The sequence below is a fragment of the Macaca mulatta genome, chromosome 15, assembly GCF_049350105.2.
Source record: "Macaca mulatta isolate MMU2019108-1 chromosome 15, T2T-MMU8v2.0, whole genome shotgun sequence".
NCBI classification, from domain to species: domain Eukaryota; kingdom Metazoa; phylum Chordata; class Mammalia; order Primates; family Cercopithecidae; genus Macaca; species Macaca mulatta.
The window spans coordinates 122,653,993-122,675,066 of record NC_133420.1 but is presented as its reverse complement, the minus strand read 5'-3'; the positions used below and the strand labels follow the sequence as shown (position 1 = coordinate 122,675,066).

At 41.0% G+C, this 21,074-nt stretch overlaps 1 protein-coding gene across 1 annotated transcript in view; it reads left to right on the top strand.

The window, feature by feature from the left end:
- Positions 1–20,761, top strand: part of SPTLC1 (serine palmitoyltransferase long chain base subunit 1) — a 74,755-nt gene extending 53,994 nt beyond the window's left edge. Inside the window, exons 9-15 of the mRNA XM_077966344.1 lie at positions 2,221–2,328; positions 4,582–4,677; positions 5,030–5,126; positions 6,243–6,297; positions 13,695–13,812; positions 17,097–17,170; positions 19,368–20,761. Coding sequence (XP_077822470.1) covers positions 2,221–2,328; positions 4,582–4,677; positions 5,030–5,126; positions 6,243–6,297; positions 13,695–13,812; positions 17,097–17,170; positions 19,368–19,461 — 642 coding nt within the window. The 3' untranslated portion in view covers positions 19,462–20,761. The remainder of the gene's footprint in view (positions 1–2,220; positions 2,329–4,581; positions 4,678–5,029; positions 5,127–6,242; positions 6,298–13,694; positions 13,813–17,096; positions 17,171–19,367) is intronic.
- The last annotated feature ends 313 nt before the right edge of the window (positions 20,762–21,074 follow it).

The following is a 21,074-nucleotide window of genomic DNA, read 5'->3' as shown; positions in this document are numbered from 1 at the left end:
TATTCTGTTTCATTCTTTGCTATATATCTGTCCTTATGCCAGTACTACACTGTGTCAATTATTGTAGCTTTGTAGTAGGTTTGAAATCAGGACATGTGAGTTCAACTTTTTTCTTTTTCAAAATTGTTTTAGCTGTTTGGGGTCTCTTGAAATTCCATTTGAATTTTAGGATTAGCTTTTCCATTTCTGTAAAAGGTATTGTTGGGATTTTGGCGGGGATTGCATTGAATATGTAGTCACTTTGGGAAGTATTACCATCTTAATGATAATAAGTCTTCCAGTCTATGAACTTGGGATGTTTCCATTTATTTAGATATTTCCTTCAGCAATGTTGTGTGGTTTTTAGTATACATATCCTGCACCTCTTTGGTTAAATTCATCAATAAGTATTTGATTTTTTTATTCTATTATAAATGGAATTGTTTCCTTAATTTCCTTTTTAGATTGTTTACTGCTGGTTTATAGAAATACAACAGACTTTTGTGTATTGCTTTTGCATAATGTAACTTCTGCTGAATTTTTTAGCTCGACTAGTACTTTTGTGGATCTTATTCTATATATAAGATTACGCCATCTGTGAATAGAGATAGTTTTACTTGTTTCTTTTCAATCTGGATGCCTTTTATCTTTCTTGCCTGATTGCCCTGGCTAGGCCCTCGACTACAGTGTTGACTAGAGGTGGTGAAAGTGAGCATCTTTGTTTTGTTCCTGCTCTTACAAGGAAAGCTTTCGGTCTCCTATCGTTGAGTATGATGTTAGCTGTGAGTTTTTTATAATAACCTTTTATCAGGTTGAGGAAGTTCCTTCCCATTTTTAATTTATTGAGTGTTTTATCATGAGAGGTTGTTGGATTTTGTCAAACGTGTTTTTCTGCATTTGTTGGGATGATCATGTGGGGTTTTTTCCCCCTACATTCTACTAATGTGTATGTAATACATATTTTATTTTTCCATGTTGAAACACCCTTGCATTTGGCCATTGAGATTTTAATCTAGGAGTCTATTAATCGAATAAGGATTCAAAATAAGGATTTCATATGTTATTTTTAAATTTTTTCACTATTTCTGAAGAAATCTAAATATATTTTAAGTATCAATAGAATAGATGTATTTGTTTTCTTCTTTCTGTTTTTGTAAGAGTGTCAGTGGTTGATGGAATAATGTGAGGGAGGTAGTGAACCAGAGGTACTAGGACATATACTGTAGGACTACAGTAATGAAGCAGTACTGATGGACAGATACACAGCCAGAGCAGTGAAACTAAAGATGAAGTGTAGGAACAGCTCAAGTGGAGGTAAGCACTGAAGCTGGGCATGGTGGGTCACACCTTTAATCCCAACACACTGGGTGCTGAGGTGGCAGAATCACTTGAACCCAGGAGGTCAAGGCTGCAGTGAGCCATGATCCTGCCACTGCACTGCAGCCTGGGTGGCAGAGCGAGACTCTGTCTCAAAAAAAAAAAAAAAAATCAGTATTGTGCTGTCTGTTGTTAAGTTGAATCATTTTAGACCATCTAAAGTACAATTGATTCTCATCATTCACTCTACTTAATATTCTGTAAAGTTGCCATGAACACTGGAATAAGAAATACTAAACTATTGCTGCTTGGCAAATTATAGGGTTAGGTTCCTCTGAGCCTCTGGTTACAACATTTTCATCAACCAGTTGACACAAAACTCGCTTTATGTGTGTTTTTGTTTAAAGGTGTCTTATTTAAAGTCTGTTGATTCGTTGCACTACAACTCATGCCTGAACAGAGCTTCTCTAACACACAAATTTTCTCCATGAGGGACATCACAGCCTTTGTGCACTAGGAGTAGTAGACGGCACTTTAGCATGACACTTGGGGGCCACTCTAAATAGCAAACTCACCAACAAAGAACACAGAAGTCCAAAAAAGTGGCAATAAATAGACCTTCCATAGGGTACTAATTCACAGGATCAGAGCTGAAACAGTTGCCCGTTCACCCTCACCTGGGAAAACACGCGTCAGGTAATTCAAATTCTTCACTGCTCTGCACATGCACATGTCTGTGATGACAGGAAGAAAGTGTTGATTTGGAGGTTGCAAATAATTTTAATAAGTAGATGAATTTGCACATACAGAATTCACAAGTATCGAGGATCAGCTGTACATACTTTTTAATCTTAATTTTTTTCTTCATAATAATGTTCTATATGATGCTAATCATTAGTATCCTAACCTTTATATAACACTTAGGTTAAGTTAAAATACAAATACAAAGCAAGAATCTTCCTGGAGGAAAGCCTTTCGTTTGGAGTCCTAGGAGAGCATGGCCGAGGAGTCACTGAACACTATGGAATCAATGTAAGTTCCCCTTTTTAGGAACGTTTCGCCTCTTATGGGAGACATGTAGTTCCATTCTGCGAGGCATATATTTTTATAGGCACAAGACAGCACTCCTTACCGGTTTGAAGGGTCACGAAACTTTGGTGTCTGTCACCTCAGTGAGCCCAGGATGGGTCTAGTCAGCCAGAAGAGGGAACCCCATCTTCCTTCTGAACTTATTAACTCAGAGTGGGTAGTCAGGGTTTGTGCTGTGTTTGCAAAATTGCATTTGAATTGGCCTTTAGTGTCTCTTCTCTAGAAATGGTTAAATGTTGCCTTCCAATTATTTCTTAAAATCATCAAGAATTTCCTGAGTAGTCTTTTCAGAAGTATTCATGACAGCAGAGAAACAGTACTGTTTCTAGTATTTAAAAATCTGTATTCTATATAATATGTTTGTGGGAGGTAGATACAGTTATGCGTGTGTGTGTGTGTGTGTGTGTGTGTGTCTGTCAGTGTGTGCGTGTGTCAGTGTGTGTGTGTGTGTCAGAAACAGCACTGGCATGCATTCAGCAAAACCTCTTAAAGTCCCAAACAGAGTGAGGTGTCATGTTTCCTTTTCTGAGGGAAATGGACCCAGACTGCCCACAGTGCCTAGTGAGTGGGTTTTGCTCCTGGAGCCTCAGGGCAGAGGAAGTCAGCCAGTCTTCAACAGCTGTCTTACCAACCACCAAGGGAAGAGTTACAGAAAGCTTTTTCTCCAAAACATGCGCATAAGAGCTGTGCAACCTATGTTACAGAGTTGAAATATAAAACATAAATTGCCTTAGATTATCTATGTCCCACTACTATGTAGTCCCAGAGAAAAATGTAGAGCAGAGTGAATATCCTGAGAGGCTGGATATAAGCACCTCCTCCAAGGCAGACTGACATTCAGCAGTTACATGCACCGAGGAGATAAATGGAATAAATGGAAGTGTAATTCAAGCAAATTTAGCAGTACACAACAGCCTTTTTTAAGGCATGAAAATGTTTATGAAGGAAAAAACTCGAACTTCACTGTTGTAGTTTTCTGAATGCTTCTAGCAGTTGTCACTGAGGAAATACTCACAAGCGCCTGAGAGTAGAGAGCGGAATGTGTGGACTTTATTTGGATCCCGATTCAAACAGATGCTGTTAAAAGAAAATTTGGTGAGACAATCAGAGATAATTTGAACACTGAATATTTGAATATATTTAACATCAAATTTACATTTAACATTTAAAAATTGTTAACGTCTTAAGTATGATAGTAGTTTTGTGATTATGTTTTTGAAAGAGTTTTTATCGTTAAGAAATACACAGTGAAATGTTTATAGATGAAACCCCATGAAGTCTGGGATTCACTACAAAGAAATGATGATGGTGGTAGGGGATATAGATGAAGCAGCGTTGTCCTTGAGTTTATGATGATTGAATCTGGGTGATGGGGATTCTTTGTTCTGTTCTACTTTGTTCAGGCTTGAAATTTTTCGCAATGAAAGGTTTAAAAACATTTTTTAAAAAGAGCAGGAGTGCACAGTTTCTCTGTTGGATCTATGAAACACTGAGGAAAACACTAGCTGTGTTCTGACAGTCCATTAACATGCCCATCAGTAAGTAGTGATTGAATGCCTACTCTGTGCCCAGAATGGAACTCGGTGCCGAGGGCTGCAGCCGAAGATGAGCACCAAAGGAGTTCTGAGTGGTCAGAAAGATGTAGGACTCAAAGCCCATTAGGTCATTAGAGCACATTAGGTTCTTCTGCTGTCCAGTCGGTCAAAGATTCCATCGCCACGACGTTTGGATAAATTGATTTATGAAATGCTGAAAATCATGTTGAATACAAGAATAAAGTGCTCAAAACTTCAAGAGACTTATTTTTATTTATCTCAGGTGCATCCCATGGGGAAGGCCAGCTAGACCACTGTTTTAGCAAGGAAATAGTCTTATTTTGTACCTGTGACTGCTTTTAATTTTGAACAGCTTTGGGTTTTATCTTCTTATAATTTATTTGTCTTTGCTATGAGTTAATTTGTCATGTATAATGAAATGGTAAAAATATATAAAATGAGACAGTTTCAGAGATGGGCCATGAAACTACAGTTCATTCAGCGATAGATGTTATATGGTTTATTTTTTATTTTCATGTAGATAGGTAGTTTGAATCCAGATGTTAACAGACATTTGATGCTGTTAAATTTTGTCTCTAGGGCTGAAGTTGGCCTTTTTTTTTTTTACACTGTGGAATAACTGTCACTCCTTTTCTGGCAGATTGATGATATTGATCTTATCAGTGCCAACATGGAGAATGCACTTGCTTCTATTGGAGGTTTCTGCTGTGGCAGGTCTTTTGTAATTGACCATCAGGTGGGTTCTTTTTTAAAAAAGGAGCTAAAACTGAAACTAATTTCTCCATTGGTCACCTCAAAATATAACTTTGAAATACAAAATTTTACTTAGTTTATCACACAATTTTTATTTAAATGTCAATTTTTAAAGAATCATTCAAAATACTTTCTATTTAGAAATGATTTCTCATTTAACAAAAAATCTTGTTTCTGTTACACGTATCATGTTTATTTATGGCTGGATCTTACCCCCGTCACCACATGTACACGCTGTTCAGTAGTTGTTTTAGAGAACTGATGCCTTAAAAATGTTTACCTAGAAAGGGCAGAGAATGTATATATGTGTCTTCAACTGATTTGTTTCTTCTCAGCGACTTTCCGGCCAGGGATACTGCTTTTCAGCTTCGTTACCTCCCCTGTTAGCTGCTGCAGCAATTGAGGCCCTCAACATCATGGAAGAGAATCCAGGTATAACCCTTGAAAAACCCGAGAAATCAAAGAGATTTCAGGTTACATTAGTTGTGTTACGGATTTACTTACTGGAGAAATTATTTGCCAGACAAAACTGGTTTGCAATTACACTATCTGGCCTTCGAAGGAAGAGTGGCAGTGAAGAAGCTGTTCCTGCCCCGGGGACTTGGGGTCAGAGCTTTTCTCCTGTGCTTAGAGCCAGAGCCAGAGCCAGAGCCAAAGCAAGGCTGGCTCAGATAGTGGGTGGAGATACTGGGAGGAGGAGGGGCTCTCAGCCACTTCTGGGCCTAAACGTTCCATTGGTGTAAATAAGCCAGTCCTTATTTGGTTAATAGTTTTTTGAGAAATCAGCTGAAGCATGCTCCTTTTTTATCTGTGTAATTTTATAAATATTGTGAGTTTTCGCCTTTAGCCTTTGAATCATCAGTTGGTACCGAAGCCAAGCCCGGTTTACCAGCAAAGAACTTACTCAGTGGGAAAAATAAAAAGTCTAAGAATTTAAAGTGTGGCCTTTGGCTATGACAGGGCCACCTCTGCAAAGCTTAACACAGAAAGGGAGCTGCAGGCCCTACCCGGTAAAGTATTTCTGAATCTTCATCACTGATACAGAGAACCAAAAGGTGTATGTCTCTGTGCTCATTCATATGCTTGCTTCTCAGATGGCCTGGCACTCCTAACTTCTCTTCAGATATTTTAGTTTTGGGATTTTCCTTGAATAAAAAAGGAAAATATCAAGAAAAGATTGTAAAAATTACTACAGTTGATTTTTTACCAAATTGTTTAGGATAAAGAAATAAGCAGTAAATTTGTGCCCTTTGATTCTTAGCCAGATTACCTGTAGGATCTTGATGAGAGCAAGAGGCATTGATTGCTCTTGAAAGCATCATTCCAGGTTTGTTGAAAGTGGGATAGTGAGGTGAGAAGGGGCCAGTTAGCATGCACCAGAGACGAAGCCTGGGCCTTCAGGGGAGCATGGGTTCCTGGCTCTGTTCATATGTAGAAGGATTTGCAGCATTTTAAATTGATGAACTTGATCTGGGTCTTCAAAAATATTTTTAGGTTAGTACTATTATACGTTCCAAGGAGACTCTCAAATGTATTTTTTTCATCTAGGTATTTTTGCAGTGTTGAAGGAAAAGTGCAGACAAATTCATAAAGCTTTACAAGGGTGAGTTTTATATATTTTCAACCAACATAAAGTTTATCTGCACCACACTTAAACAACTAATGAAAAGTTTTAAATTTATAGGCTTGGGTCAGTTTGACCAAATTGCAACTAAGAAACCAAAAACTTAGTTCACTCACATTGGTTAATTTGTATAGAACCAGATCATCTGTTTTAAAGAATCATGACTTTGTTTTTCTGAAAATGAAACAAACTCATTAATAAAATATTACAACAGTACAGAAGATAGAAAGATGAAAATAACAACCCAACGTCTTACCACTGGAAATAACCAAGGTAAACATTGAAGCATCTCTCCATGTCCGCACACATACAGGGATGCCATTATATATTACATAATTAGATGACTGGGTTCATACCATCTGTGTTACTTTTTAGTAAATTACTAAGTTTTAACACAAGAAAAATAAGTGAAATTTTGTGAGTGTTTCTTTTTTCTTTCTTTTTTTAAACTACACAAGAGTCACTCTTTAAGATTCCTCTGTAGTTAAAAAAAGATCGAGGTTGGTGCTATCTCCACGCACGTTCCTGGTCTTATAGAAAGTGATTTCACATTGCCCAAGGTATTTCTTTTTGCCTTTCCTAAGGTGAAACATGCTTTCTTGGTCATGAAAGTCATCTCTCTGTTCCAGATACGGAAACTGGAGACTTTAACTAAAAGAAAAGGACAATTGATAAATGAGTATATCACAGCTGTTCCAGATAAAGAAGGGGCAGAGACAATTAAAGTTCTGGGTGTGTCTGTGTGATAGTAACAGCAGTTCTTGCATGATTTATGGTAGGGAGATATATTTGTATTGGTTCCAGTTCCATTGGTTTGTGAAATATTAATATGCCAACACAGCCTAGCATATTGGAGTCACTGGAAATTGATCAGCGGCAGCCTCACATACCCTTCACTCTATGGTGTTAACCTGTTTTAGTTTCTAAGTCCAATCCTCCACTTTCCCCAGCTCTGTCACACTTTTTCTTTCCAAAATTCCTAACCCTCTGTCTTCACTCCCCTCACTTTCAGCTAACAACCTGGCCTTATGCTGTCACTTGGGACTCTGTCATATTTCCTGACAAATCTACACACCTATGGGTATCTGAACCAGTCTTCCCTCCTGTAGACCAATAAATGTTGCTCCAACAACCACAGGCCCTTTTTTAAGGACTGAGTGCCTTTGCTTGTCCCTGCTACTTTGTCATCAGCCTGTTCCCTTTTTTGCATCATTTGATTAGCAGTCACGTCCACTTTAAATTCCTCTTGCCTGTCACCCGACATTTCCCTCTGCAACTTCCCATGTCTTTACTCCTCTCAGTAGCTATCATCTCCACGTCTTCATTTGCACTGGCAGCTCTGAGACCTGGCTTCTGCTACTGTCCTTCATCTGGACTGTTTTTGTGGAGGTCTCCACTGACTACTGAATCCAGTGGACCATCTTCAGAGCTCATCTTGATGTCCCCATAGTTTTCAGCACAGGTGACCACTCTTTCCTTCTTTGGACTCTGCTACACTGCACGCCTGGATTTCCTCTTACATCTTTGAATGGTTCCATCTCGGTCTCTGAAGGCTTTCTTTCAACACCTTGTTCTTCGAGGCTTTGTGATTCTGTTCTTCTCATTACCTTCTTCCACACCTGGAGCTCCACATCATTTCATGACACCTGTATGTAGACAGCTCCCAGCTTCATATCTCCACCCTGGACCACTGCAGCTCCAGGTCTCACACCCAGTTGCCTGCTCAGTATCCACAGTTGGAAGACTTCATGGCACCTCATAGCAAACACGCATTCAAAAGGGTCGCAGGAGCAAACCGTGCTGGTATCTAGATGGTTACAGAGAAGAGTGAAAAAACAGCAAAGAGGTCAAAGTTACAGGAGGGAAGGAGTAGGGAATCTAGTGGAAGATGAGGTCTGGGTCCTGGGCCATCCACACACAGGGACTTGTGAGCCCTGATGAGAGCTTTGACACACAGAGAAAGTCCTGGCATGGTTTTGAGCAAAAAAGTGACACACCCTGTCAGATACCCTAGCAAAATTACTTTTGCATGGTGTGAAAAAATACATTGAACAGCAATAAGAACAGAAGCAGGGAGACCAGTTAGGAGATTGACGCAGGCGAAAGGTGATGGTGACTCTGACCATGGTGGGATCCATGACGTGAGAAGTCTGGGTATCTTCTGAAGGGAGAGCACACTGGATCTAGCAGTTCATATGCAGGGTGAGTGAGAAAGAGAAGACTCCAGGTGGAGCTTAGGGGGTTTGGTCAAAGTAAGTAGGTAGAGTCGCTAGTGAGAGAGAGGGATAGAACTGGGAGAAACACTTACTGGGGAAGGTCAGCAGTGGTTGTGTTAAGCCCGAAGTGCCTGTCAGACATGGAGTGCAGAGCAGCAGCTGGATGTGCAAGTCTGAAGTGTGAGGAAGAGTACTGAGCTAGAGACAAATTTTTGAATCTTGGGGTATAGATATTATTTGAAGCATTTCAATGTGAAGAGGTCAGAAACTTAGCCACGACTAGTCCGAGAAAGAGTGACCAGTGAGGAAGACGCAGGCTAGAAGAGCCTAGAGTCCTGGAAGCCAGGGAAGAAATTGCTTATGTAGGAGGTCAGCCTGTGACATGCCACTGCTTACAGGCCAGACCAGATAACAGAACACTGATCCTTTGACTTCATCATGTAAAGGTATTATGACATGGTGAGCAGTTTCACGGGAGTGTGGGGTAAAACGCCTGCTTGAAGGAGGTTCCGGACAGTTGGACACAGCTTAGATGACTGTTTTGAGGAGTTTTTCTCTAAAGAGGTACTGAGAAACAAGATAGTGGCTAGAGAAAAAAATTGGTCAAGAGAAGAATATTTCAGTTTAAGATTACTGAGGTCAATTTCTGAATAACGTCTAGCTAAGTATAAAACATCCTTTCTCCTACTGGTTGGCACTACTGTCTCTATCATATACCAGGTTCCCATTTGTACTTAGATCTGTTTTTGAACTGTCTCTTCCATTCCATTGGTATATTTGCTCATTACTCAGACTGTTTTTATTTTATCTGTTTTTGTCGCTGTTTTGGAATACAGGTTTATCACTAGTGTCTGTTTTTATTACTGTTTTGGAATACAGGTTCCTCCAAAGTTATTGCTAGAATCTTGATTGGAATTGCATTAAATTTTCTGATGAATGTGGAGGGAATTGTCATCATGAACAAGAGCTCTTTAGTTAATTAATCTCCCTTTGTGTGTTTTAATGGAATTCCTATAAAGCCCTTGTACCTTCATGGAACCTTTAAAGGGGATTTTCAGACATCCTATAGATTTTGTTGCTGTTGTGAATGGAGTTGTCTTTTCTCTTATATTTTCTACTTTATTGTTAATTCATAAGAATATTACTGTTTTCTCTAAACTGACCTTATATCCAGGAGTCTTTCTAAACTCTTATTATTTCCAGTAGTGGTTTCATTCTGTTATGATGATGTACATAGAAGTCCTGTTATCTGCAATAATAGTGTTCTCTCTTTGCTTCCTAATGCTTTTACATCTTAGTTCATTTTGTTATTTTATTGCTTTGGTCTGGGTCTCTAAATCTGTATTGAACAGTGGCAATAATAGCAAACATTCTTTTCTTATTCCCAGTATAGAAGCAATTCTTCATTAAATATAAAACATCATGCTATGGGTTTTTGGTGAGTAGCCTTTATCAAATTACTCCTAGTTTTATTTTGTTTTGTGTTTTTTTTAAGAGACGGGATTGCTCTGTGTTGCCCAGGCTAGAGTGCAGTGGCTATTCACAGATATAGTCAACACACTACAGCCTCAAACTCCTGGACTCAAGCAATCCTCCTACCTTCACTTCCCAACTAGTTGGGACTACAGGCATGTACCACTGCACCTGGCTAAATTATTCCTAAATTTGAAGACCTTTTGTTAAAATCGTAAATAAATGTTGAACTTTATCCTTTTTTTTTTTTTTTTTTTTTTTTAACACATCTATTAAGGTAAATCATAAATTTGTCTTATGGCTGAATTACATTGAAATATTTTCTGATGTTAAACCATCCTTGCATTCTTGAGAAAACCTTTCATTATAATGTGTTTTTCTCCACTGTTAGATTTATTTAGCTAATATTTTAATTTGACTTTTTATATCTATGTTTATAATTTAAATGGATCTGTAACTTTATACCAATTTTATGTAACATGGGAGTCAGTATTAGGATAGCTTCAGTAGATGATTTGGCTATTTTCCACTCTTTTTACTTCATGGCTCCACTGAGTAAAACACGGCTTAATCGTTTCTTCAAAAGTTGAGAGTAGGTCTCCCACTTTAAGGCCGTATAGGCTTGGAGCCTTTGGTTTGGGGATAGTTGTTGATTATCTCTCATATATCCATATTATTTTAACTTTTTATTTGTGTAAGTTTGGTTTTGTGTGTTTTCATCATAGTGTTTTCTTCCGTATTTTAATGCATTGTCTCATTGCATTGTGTTCTTACTCTTCTTCAGCTTCTTGCATTTAGCTTTTGGTTTTATTTCTTATTTTCTAATAAATATATTAAAGATAAATATTTTCAGAGGCAGTATCTTCAATGCTTAGTTCTGAGTAATTTTTTTGTTCAATTTTTCTCTAATTTTTCACTTCTCTCATCCCTGAGGTTGAGTTTGGAAAACGAAGTTAACATCCTATGCTGGTTTGCCTCTGTTTTCATTGTAATTGTAGTTATTGGTGTCTGGTTCTCCCTATAGACTGTAAGCACACAGTGTAGACTGTGGCTACCTTGGTGATTGCTCTGTCCCTGGGAGCTAGTCCAGTGCTTGTTTATCCATTGGGATAAGATGATATGTCCAGCAAAGTCTTTTGTTAAAGAGTAATGTAATAGACTCTGAAACATGGCTTCTCTGAACTCAAGCTACAACTGTGTCCATTTGGTTTTAATTAAACTCATCTGACATTCAGCATCTAGGCAACCAGAGATAGGGCATTTTGTTTAATTCCTTCTCTCACCAGCATGTGAGATGAGACCATTTGATCAAAAAGCACAAGTTAGATTTGGACCTCAGGTGCCTTGTATTTCTTTTTTTTTTTTTCTTTTGAGATGGAGTCTTGCTCTGTTGCTCAGGCTGGAGCACGGTGGCACGATCTCAGCTCACTGCAACCTCCACCTCCCGGGTTCAAGCGATTCTCCTGTCTCAGCCTCCTGAGTAGCTGGGGTTACAGGTACTTGCCACCATGCCCGGCTAATTTTTGTATTTTTAGTAGAGACGGGGTTTCACCATGTTGGTCAGGCTGATCTCGAACTCCTGACCTCGTGTTCCCCCCCGCCTTGGCCTCCCAAAGTGCTGGGATTATAGGTACAAGCCATCATGCCTGGCCGCTTGGTATTTCCTGAGGAAAATTGAGGCCATTTGATTCATATGAAATGCTATTTGGAAAGCAATGTTTTTTTTTTTTTTTCCTTGAGACAGAGTCTTGCTCTTGATGCCCAGGCTGGAGTGCAGTGGCACGATCTTGGCTTACTGTAACCTCTGCCTCCAGGGTTCAAGCAATTCCCCTGCCTCAGCCTCCTGAGTAGCTGGGATTACAGGCGCCCACCACCACACCTGGCTAATTTTTGTATTTTTAGTAGAGACAGGGTTTTACCATGTTGGCCAGGCTGGTCTCGAACTCCTGACCTCTGGTGATCCACCTGCCTCAGCCTCCCAAAGGGCTGAGATTACAGTCATGAGCCACCACACCTGGCTGAAAGCAATTTTTTAATACTCTGAGAATATATGACCTTAAAAAAAAAAAAAGATACTTCATGTATGTGTTTAACATGGTCAGAATTTACACAGGAAATGGGTTTTGAAAGTGTATTGCTTAGTTTCTACATTAGTAAAGAACTAACCTAGGAGGTTCCCTCACATTCCACATCCTCAAGATTCCATGATTCAGACCTGTAGGCTGCTTTATTGAGAGATCTAGCATGATGTATTATATTTAAGGGAAGGAGATGCTAATTAATAATGTTCCAAGGGTGATTGGAAGGCCAGGTCAGATGAGTTTCCAGAATTCACATTATTGTAACATGCAGTAGTCATTCTGTAAAGGTTTGTCGAGTCCTAAACTGGGAAGATTCAGTTGTGCTACCTAGTGCTTTTTGTTGTTATTTCATTCTGAGGGAAAAACAAATCATTTTAGGTGAAACAAACTAAATGAAAGGATCTAAAATGTTTAGCCCAGTTTCAAATAGACATGTATCACATTTGTGTCCTAGGAGGTAGGTCAAAACTCAAATAATATTTGTTATCATAGGATAAAATAGACTTTAAGTGAACCTGACTGGATATTAATAATGTGGCATAGCATCTCCTGACAGCTATAATACAAATACAGGATTTAATTTAATTTAATTTAAAAATACAGGATTTGGCCCCTAAAGATCTGTCTTTGAGAAGCTACAGATTTTTGTGCTGTTAATCCTAAGTGAAAACAAAATAATTTTAATCCAAGTAAAATCTAAAACATAACATGCAAATAAGGACATTTTTCTATCTAAACATATTGCTATTAGTCAAAATATAATGTATGTTTGGTTTTTGTTGGGGTTTTTTTTTTTTTTTTTTTTTTTGAGACAGGGTTTTACTCTGTCACCCAAGCTGGAGTATAATGGCACAATCTCAGCTCACTGCAACCTTGACCTCCTGAGTTCAAGCGATCCTCCCACCTGAGCTTCCCAAGTAGCTGGGACTACAGGTGCAAGCCACTACACCTGGCCCATTTTTGTATTTTCGTTTTTGTTTTGTTTGTAGAGATGGGGCATAATGTTGTTAATGTTAGAAATCATCCCTGTAATTAATGAGAAACAAAATAAAAACTAAAGACATAGATAATAAGGAAGCATAACATAAACTGTAGTGAGTAGCTTGTGAAGGATCCAGACAGGATGAAAAATAGCAAATGATGGAGCAGAGCCTTCCCTAAAGTGGGTGATGAAGAAGGCCCCAGCAGCAGGCAGTGCTGGAGCTGGGCCCCAGCATGTGCAGCCAGCACAGGGAAGAACAAACATCAGGGGCGAGGGAGCCCATGGCAAGGGAATGACAGACCAAGCTGGGGCCCAGAGGGCCTATAAGGAGGGGCGCCCAGGCGGGAGTACGGTGCACAGACTCCCTGTTGGGAGGCTGGGGCCATGAGACCCAGTCCTGCACTCAGGAAGCCACATCACAGGCAAACTTTTTTAGAGGAGGAAGCACCGCCAGGGTGCCTCGCTTCGCTTTCTTTGTTGGAATTGGAATAATGCTTCCCGTCAGTCGCAAGCTTCTGTACATTCACTGTGCCTTGACATTGTGGACTTCTAACATTATTTCTCCGTGAGTGATCTTGGAGCCTGGAAGGAACTTATGGCTGTGTGTGTGTTTCCTTTCTTCAGGATTTCTGGATTAAAAGTGGTGGGGGAGTCCCTTTCTCCAGCCTTTCACCTGCAACTGGAAGAGAGCACTGGGTCTCGCGAGCAAGATGTCAGACTGCTTCAGGAAATTGTAGATCAAGTAAGTATCCATTTACTTGAGGAAATCCCCCCACACCACTTCTGCCCTTGCCCCAAGCAATTTTTTAATGTTATTTTTTAAGAAAAGTCTGTTGACCTGAGAGAAGAGAGTAGAAAGGAAGATGCTGGTGACCCACTCTGGACATGGAATCTTAATCCTCCAGGTCCTTCCTAGCTTCTGGCCATGGTAACGGGCAGCAGGCCCTCCCATTGGGTCAGTATGTGGCTCCCTCCAAAGTTATTCTGTTTTGTACCACTTTGCATTTAAATATACTTGGCCTCTCCTCTGAAAAATTAGCCTTGCAGAAAACTCACTTGCTCACCGTTTTACAAAGCCAGGCTTTCCTATGTGTAGTTGGGGGAGGCATTGTGTGTGGGCATCGCACACATTCCTGGACTGCTGACTGTCCCCACAGCACAGCTCAGGGACAGTCCACTCGCAGTCACCCTGAAGTTAGGATGCTCTTGTATCTTCCAAAAGTTATTTCACTACTAATTGTCTAAGAAACACATCACCAGGGAAACCACTTGCCCATTTTCATCTGGCAGCACTGCCCCTCCAGAGTGCTTCCTGCCCTGGGCACACGGGTTTACAGTGGTGCAGGGACAACAGAAGTTTCTTTAAAAGGGGGAGGAAGAACAGCGGAGTAACCTAAGCAGGAAGGACTCAGGAGGGGCAGTGGAATGCCACCCACCCTGCTCCCCTCTTCCAAGTCCTGGGATGCTGGACATCTGCTTTCAGAAGGATCTGGACTTTTATGTGGGCTGCTGCTGCTGCTGCTTTTAGAAAAGTCTGACATATACCTAGTATGTATTTGAGAATGCAAATGGGCATGATTCTGCTTCCCTGTCCAGAGGCTGTAGCTATGAGCGATGCTACCAGGTTTCTGGGGTCATAATGGCAGTTACCACCTATCATGTGCCTTTCTGAGGCCAGGCCCTGTCCTAAGCCTCATCTGCCTATACAGCTTCTCAGGCAGGCTCTTCTAGGCCACGTGGCTGTGCAGTATACAGACCGGGCGTGCGGGCAGCCTCTGCTGCCTACCTGGCTTCAGCTGTCCTGTGTCCCAAATGTTTGAGCCACATAATCTGGAATAACAGATTTGTGGAGAACTTCATAAAATTTGTGGCCTTCTAGAGTCAGTTACATTAACAAAAACATAAAACAAGCCCCAGGATCTGAGCTTCTAAAGAAACGTGTCAGATTATGAATGATCAGGCTGGAGCTGCTTATCTTGTGAGGTGAGGAAATGCAGCTGCTGTCCCCTCAGGAATACCTCTGTGGACATGAAGACTCTCTCGACAGGGAAAACATCCCACTGCCTGCTTTACTACCTCATTGTTTGTGACGTTCCTTAAATACATACAAACACAAAACTAAGCATGACGTGTTTGTGATTAGAGTTCTCATACAAATGGAAAACCAAAACAAATGTATAAATTAAATACATACTAAATGGACAAGCCAGTAAAATTCCCATTCATTTCGTTACCTTCATGAGGCAGGTGAATTTGTTGTTTTCAATAGACTTGCCCCAGCGGGACAGCTGAGAGCTGTGTTCGCAGAGCAGGCTCATGAGCTGCACACGCCAGTGTTGGGTCTGAGTGATGGCTCCGCCGTTCTCACTGAGTCTCTTCTCGAACTGCATCGGGACAGTTGTCCACACATGCTTCATGATGAGGGACAGTCGCCTCCTTCAGATGCCAGTGTATTCATTGCATAGTAAATCCACCTGTGTTCTCTTTTCATTAGATAGCAACAGCTAAAGTCTTATTACTGCTTTGTACCAAAGAGAGACGCAGAGGAGAACGTGTGAATGAAGCAACTCGGTGTTAAAATACTGTGCTTACAAGGATTAGCCACGTAACGAAAGAGGAAGTGAAAAGTCTGTGGACAGCTCACAGATCTCAAACTCCTGTCTGTGGGCCTGGTTTGATACTGGTTCTCTTAAGGAAATCCTCTTGCGAGTTGAGTGAGAAGAGAACAGTCTGGGGTAGGGAACAGAATACTATCTAGAAACTTCATTTATATATCTATATATATCCCACTTCTGTGCATCATCATACCTTCCATTTGTAAAATCTTCCGGATCTTTCGTCCCACTCGCCTCATCTTTTCAGTATTTGAAGGAGAGGAAAGAACCATGCTGCCGTAACTCTTACTTAAGTTTCGCAGATCCGAGAGGCTTTGCCAAGTTTATTTTGAGTTGCTCAATAGGACACTGTTTTTACAAACTGAGCTATTGTTTATAGTGTCTCTTAACCAGCCAGGGCTAGAAACAGAGCCAGTCCAGATGTTTGCAGGAGTTCACTTTTCCAGGCACACTTGCAGAGCCTAGAGTCAGCGGGAGGCTGTCATTGCCTGGTATGGGTTTTCCATCTCTTCCTCGCAGCCTATGACGTGACCCCTCTTCAGGCAGATACCTTTACTGCCAGACACGTGGAATGGTGGTTCTTTCCTTTACACTGGCCTTTGCTCTGTTGCTACTTTTTTTTAATATAACGCACATACCACATACCATAAAATTCACCCTATTGAAGTATATCGTTAAGTGGCTTTTAGTATCATACATGCAGTAGGTTGTGCAACCATTACTATCTCATTCCAAAACATTTTCATCACTCCAGAAAGAAAACACTGTAGCCTATTACCTTGCTCTGGTGTTTATGCTTTCTTTATTTTAGTAGAGATTGTTTTCATTTTTTCTTAATGTTGACAGATGGTTAATATGTAGGAAAGCTGTGTAAAACTTTGTTAACGTGAGAGTCTGCAGTGCCCAGCGGCCCCATGCCCAGATGTCACATGTGGACATCGTTTTTGCTAATATCTGAAGTGCAATGGTTTTTCTCTGACACAGTCCTACTGGTGGTGGTGGTCTTAAGTCCAGCCTGCAGGACTTTGCTCGCACCATTTCCTCATGTTCTAACTCTGCTTTGTCTAAATGGTAGCCACTAGCTATCTATGGCTGTTTAAATTTAAACTAAGTGGAAATAAAAGGCACAACTGTGACCTCTCAGTAGCACCAGCCACATCTCCCTGTGCCCAGCAGGCACACAGTGCTCATGGCGACTGCTGGGCACTACAGAACAGAGGGATTTGTCATCGCAGAAAGTTCTGTGGACATTGCTGCCAAAGTGGTGGTGTAGTATCTTGGTGATATCTTCGAGCAATTATGATTGGAAAAGTGAGTTAAAGCTACCATTGCAGGATTTCAGCATTCGCCCAGTTTAATTACCACCGTGTCTGAAGTCCAGGTTGCTGACATGTTCTTTTTGCTCCTGCAGTGCATGAACAGAAGTATCGCATTAACTCAGGCGCGCTACTTGGAGAAGGAAGAGAAGTGTCTCCCTCCTCCCAGGTCGGTGACATTCAAATATGACTTTAGTTTTTTCCCCTGCTCTGAGCTCTATGAAATACATTATCTTTTGAAAAATTTTGAAAGACTATCATAGGCTAAGGAAGAATATGTGTCATTAAAATATAGTACATTACCTGTTTTCTGCTCTTAAACTAGAAGTGTTTTAAATTTTAACTGAAAAGCTCCCGAGGACTCACTGAGTACCCTCTCAGTTAACTCAGAGAAATGTCTGGGAGCCCAGGAATGAACTCGGGCAAACTGAGTTTCCATCAGCTCATATCTGCCACATCTGAAAGGTGGCACGTGCTGGACCAGGAGTTCTGCCACAAGGACTGTCCTGCAGAGACGATCGGCAGTGTTGGGTGGGGGCGGGCACACCTCTCTGCTGCCCCTTCAGTCAGCGACACTCACTAACACTTGGGGAAAACCAAGCAACGGTGGGGAAAAGCTGCAGCATCAAGAAAAAACACCAAAAGTAAAAGACGAATGTTTAACACTGGGCCAGGCAGTCACAGCAGGGGTCATGGACATGGTCAGTTCTGCCCTGGGGCATTCATTGCCCAGGCTTTTGAGAGCAGGTGATGTCTACACCAAGCCTGGAGAAGTGTGTGTGTCGGGCGTCCGGTGGGTGGGCATCGTGGCTTTCCATCAGATGAGCGGTGGTGTGTGCTTTGCTCAGGGTTGTCAGTGGCTTGGAGACCTCCAGGTTCATCTGGGAGTGCAGACTGGAAGCTGCAGAAGAGCTGGAGAGAAAGGTCCTGAGGCCAGGTGCCAAGTCAGGGAGGCTGCAGGAGAGCCCACCGGGGAGTTTGAATGCTCTGCTGGCCTGGAGTGCCAGATCAGGATTTGGAAGATCACTGTGGTAGCAGCTCAAAGCACCTTAAAGACCCTGCCCTTCTCAGCCAAGCGCAGTGGCCCACACCTGTAATCCCAACACTTGGGAGGCCGAGGTGGGCAGATCACTTGAGCCCAGGAGTACAAGACCAGCCTGGGCACCATGGTGAAACCCCATCTCTGTAAAAATTAGCCGGGCACGGTGGTGCACGCCTGTGGTCCCAGCTACTTGGGAGGCTGAGGTGGGAAAATCACCTGGTTCCGGGAGGTGAAGGCTGCAGTGAGCTGAGATCACTCCATTGCACTCCAGCCTGGGCTGCTCCCTTCATCTTTTATTGCACTTACCCAAAGGTATAATCCTACATCCTACGTTTACTTGTTAGTAAGACTGTAGGTGCATGAGGACGGGAGCCATGCTGGTTTTGTGCGCTCGGGACTCCATGCACAGCATAGTACAGCTCAATAAATATGTGTCACATGCATGAAGCAGATGTTTGCAGAGGGAACTGAGGGGACAGAGGTAGCATTGTCCTTTCAAGCTATTATTTCTTTGATTTCCTGAAAACTTGAACATTTCTGCCATACCTTAGAGTATTACAAAGTTTTCACATTGCTATTGACATAAATATGTATAATCAAACTCTGGTTGATTTGAGAAGGATGGAATTCCTGCTTTGTGCCTGGCACTGCCTGAAGCAGTACATGATGGACAGGATGCTGTTTCCCAGCCTCTGAGGCAGAGCCCACGGCAACTCACTCTTAACTGGGTGTGCACTGGTGGCGTACGCCAAGGCCCGCAGGTTGCAGAGTCCCTGCCACAGCAACCTACCTGCCACAGTACTGAGAAAGCGGCTGTGGGCAGCAGGTACATGAATAGACAGGCCAACTGCCAAGAGAGGTTTGTTTACAAAAATAGGAGACAGTGGATTTGACTCTCAGGCAAACTCAGGCTGACTGTGAGTGCAGGTCCTCACCTCATATAGATAATTCTTTTTTGTTTTTTTGTTGTGTTTTTTGTTTTTGTTTTTGTTTTCGTTTGAGAGGGAGTCTCGCTCTGTCACCCAGGCTGGAGTGCAGTGGCGCGATCTTGGCTCACTGCAAGCTCTGCCTCCCAGGTTCACGCCATTCTCCTGCCTCAGCCTCCCAAGTACCTGGGACTACAGGCGCCCGCCACCACGCCCAGCTCATTTTTTTGTATTTTTAGTAGAGATGGGGTTGGGGTTTCACCGTGTTAGCCAGGATGATTTCGATCTCCTGACCTCATGATCTGCCTGCCTCGGCCTCCCAAAGTGCTGGGATTACAGGCGTCAGCCACCGCACCTGGCCCACAAAGATAATTCTTTGTGTCCTTTACTGTTCTCAGCATTCGGGTTGTGGTCACGGTGGAACAAACAGCAGAAGAACTGGAGAGAGCTGCGTCCACCATCAAGGAGGTGGCCCAGGCCGTCCTGCTCTAGGGACAGTCCCAGGACCGTGGCCTCCTGCCACACAATAGGCAGACAGGACTCAAGACTCCCGCTGGCCAAGGAGGGGCCTGAAGGAGAGCAAGAACATGTGGATCTTTGATAGGATTGTTACCAAATGATGTCAATATGGACCAATTGACCATGAGAAGGATGCTTATTTTTTTAAAAAGAAAACACATCTAAAAGCCCAGGAACTGATTTTTTTAAGAGGAAAACTAATGACAGTGTATAACTGATATTTAAATTGTGCATTTAGTACTATTTAAATGTTTTCTTATACTAGTATTTTATATTCTTTTGTTGTCGTTTAAAACTGGAGCTTCAGTGTCTCTTCCCTCCCTTCTAACAGTAATGATATAGTAAGCACTCCTTAACTCCTTACTATTTCATGTAGAAATGACTGCAGCATTAAAGCCAAGAGGAACACTTCAACGTATGTGGTACAAATTTGTGTTGAAGATCTAATTAAACCACAGATTTTCCACTCTTCGTCGTGTGAAGCTAAATGGTGGCTAAAAGGAACACTTTTTGTGTGATTATTATAAACTTTACGTTGTATTTGAATCCTAGAACTTTTGTACACACTAAATATTGATGTCACACCATTTCTAAACTGAGCATCCCTAGCCAGAGAATATTCATTATACTTCCTAAGTGAGCAATAATTTAAATCAGATGCTATTTTATTTTAATATAATTGACCTTTCTTTACATTTCTTATGTGTTCACCTCTAATCTGTTTTAGGAAGAGGATTGGTTATTATGTTGATCCCAGAATATAAATCATATCCTTTATATTTGAGAATATCTCAAATGTATTCCTTTTCTGTATGGTGGGTTTCCCTAGGGACATGTAGCTTTTTCTAAGCTAAGGAAATTCTTTTCAGCTTACAGATTCCCGATATGTACAAAAGATGTGAAAGCACTAAAAATACCATTTTTAAGCAGTACTTCACCTGTTTTTTGTTTAGCAAACCAGGTTACGTGGTATAAAGGTTTGTTATATGTGCCACAAGATAGCATATAAATATTACACCATCATTCCTTCTCTTGTTAAAGGTAGAAGAATAAAATTACCATTTTTATAATCTATGCTCATATTACTCAAATGGTCTTCAACATCTTTTTAAATAACACGTATTTTTTGAATGTTCAGTTTCTGTTTTGCTTGAGGTATTTTGTACATATGTGCCTTGTGATTGCTGCTGCTTTAAAGGATAAAGTACTCTTTGGGGGATGAGTCTGGTTTGTTTTGTTTTATTTTTTAATGAAATAAACCTACATTCCTGATTATTAGTCTATTTGCATATGTAATATATCCAACAGAATAGTGTCTTAATTTTAACTTTTTTGCACTGGGGTAGTGATATCTGTGTGTTGTTTTGTCTTATTTTAGAAAACAACTAAATTTCTTAGTTCCTTTTTTCACATCCAACCAAAGAATGTATGGTATCTGAGGTTTCCTAGGTTCCTGCTGACCTCATAGGACTACAAAAATATCATGGCCATTATTTTCTTAAATAATAACTTTTCAGCTTCTTTTATAATACTTTCTAAGTCAAAATAGCAACATCAAAATCATGTTTGTAATAAACTTTTTGAAA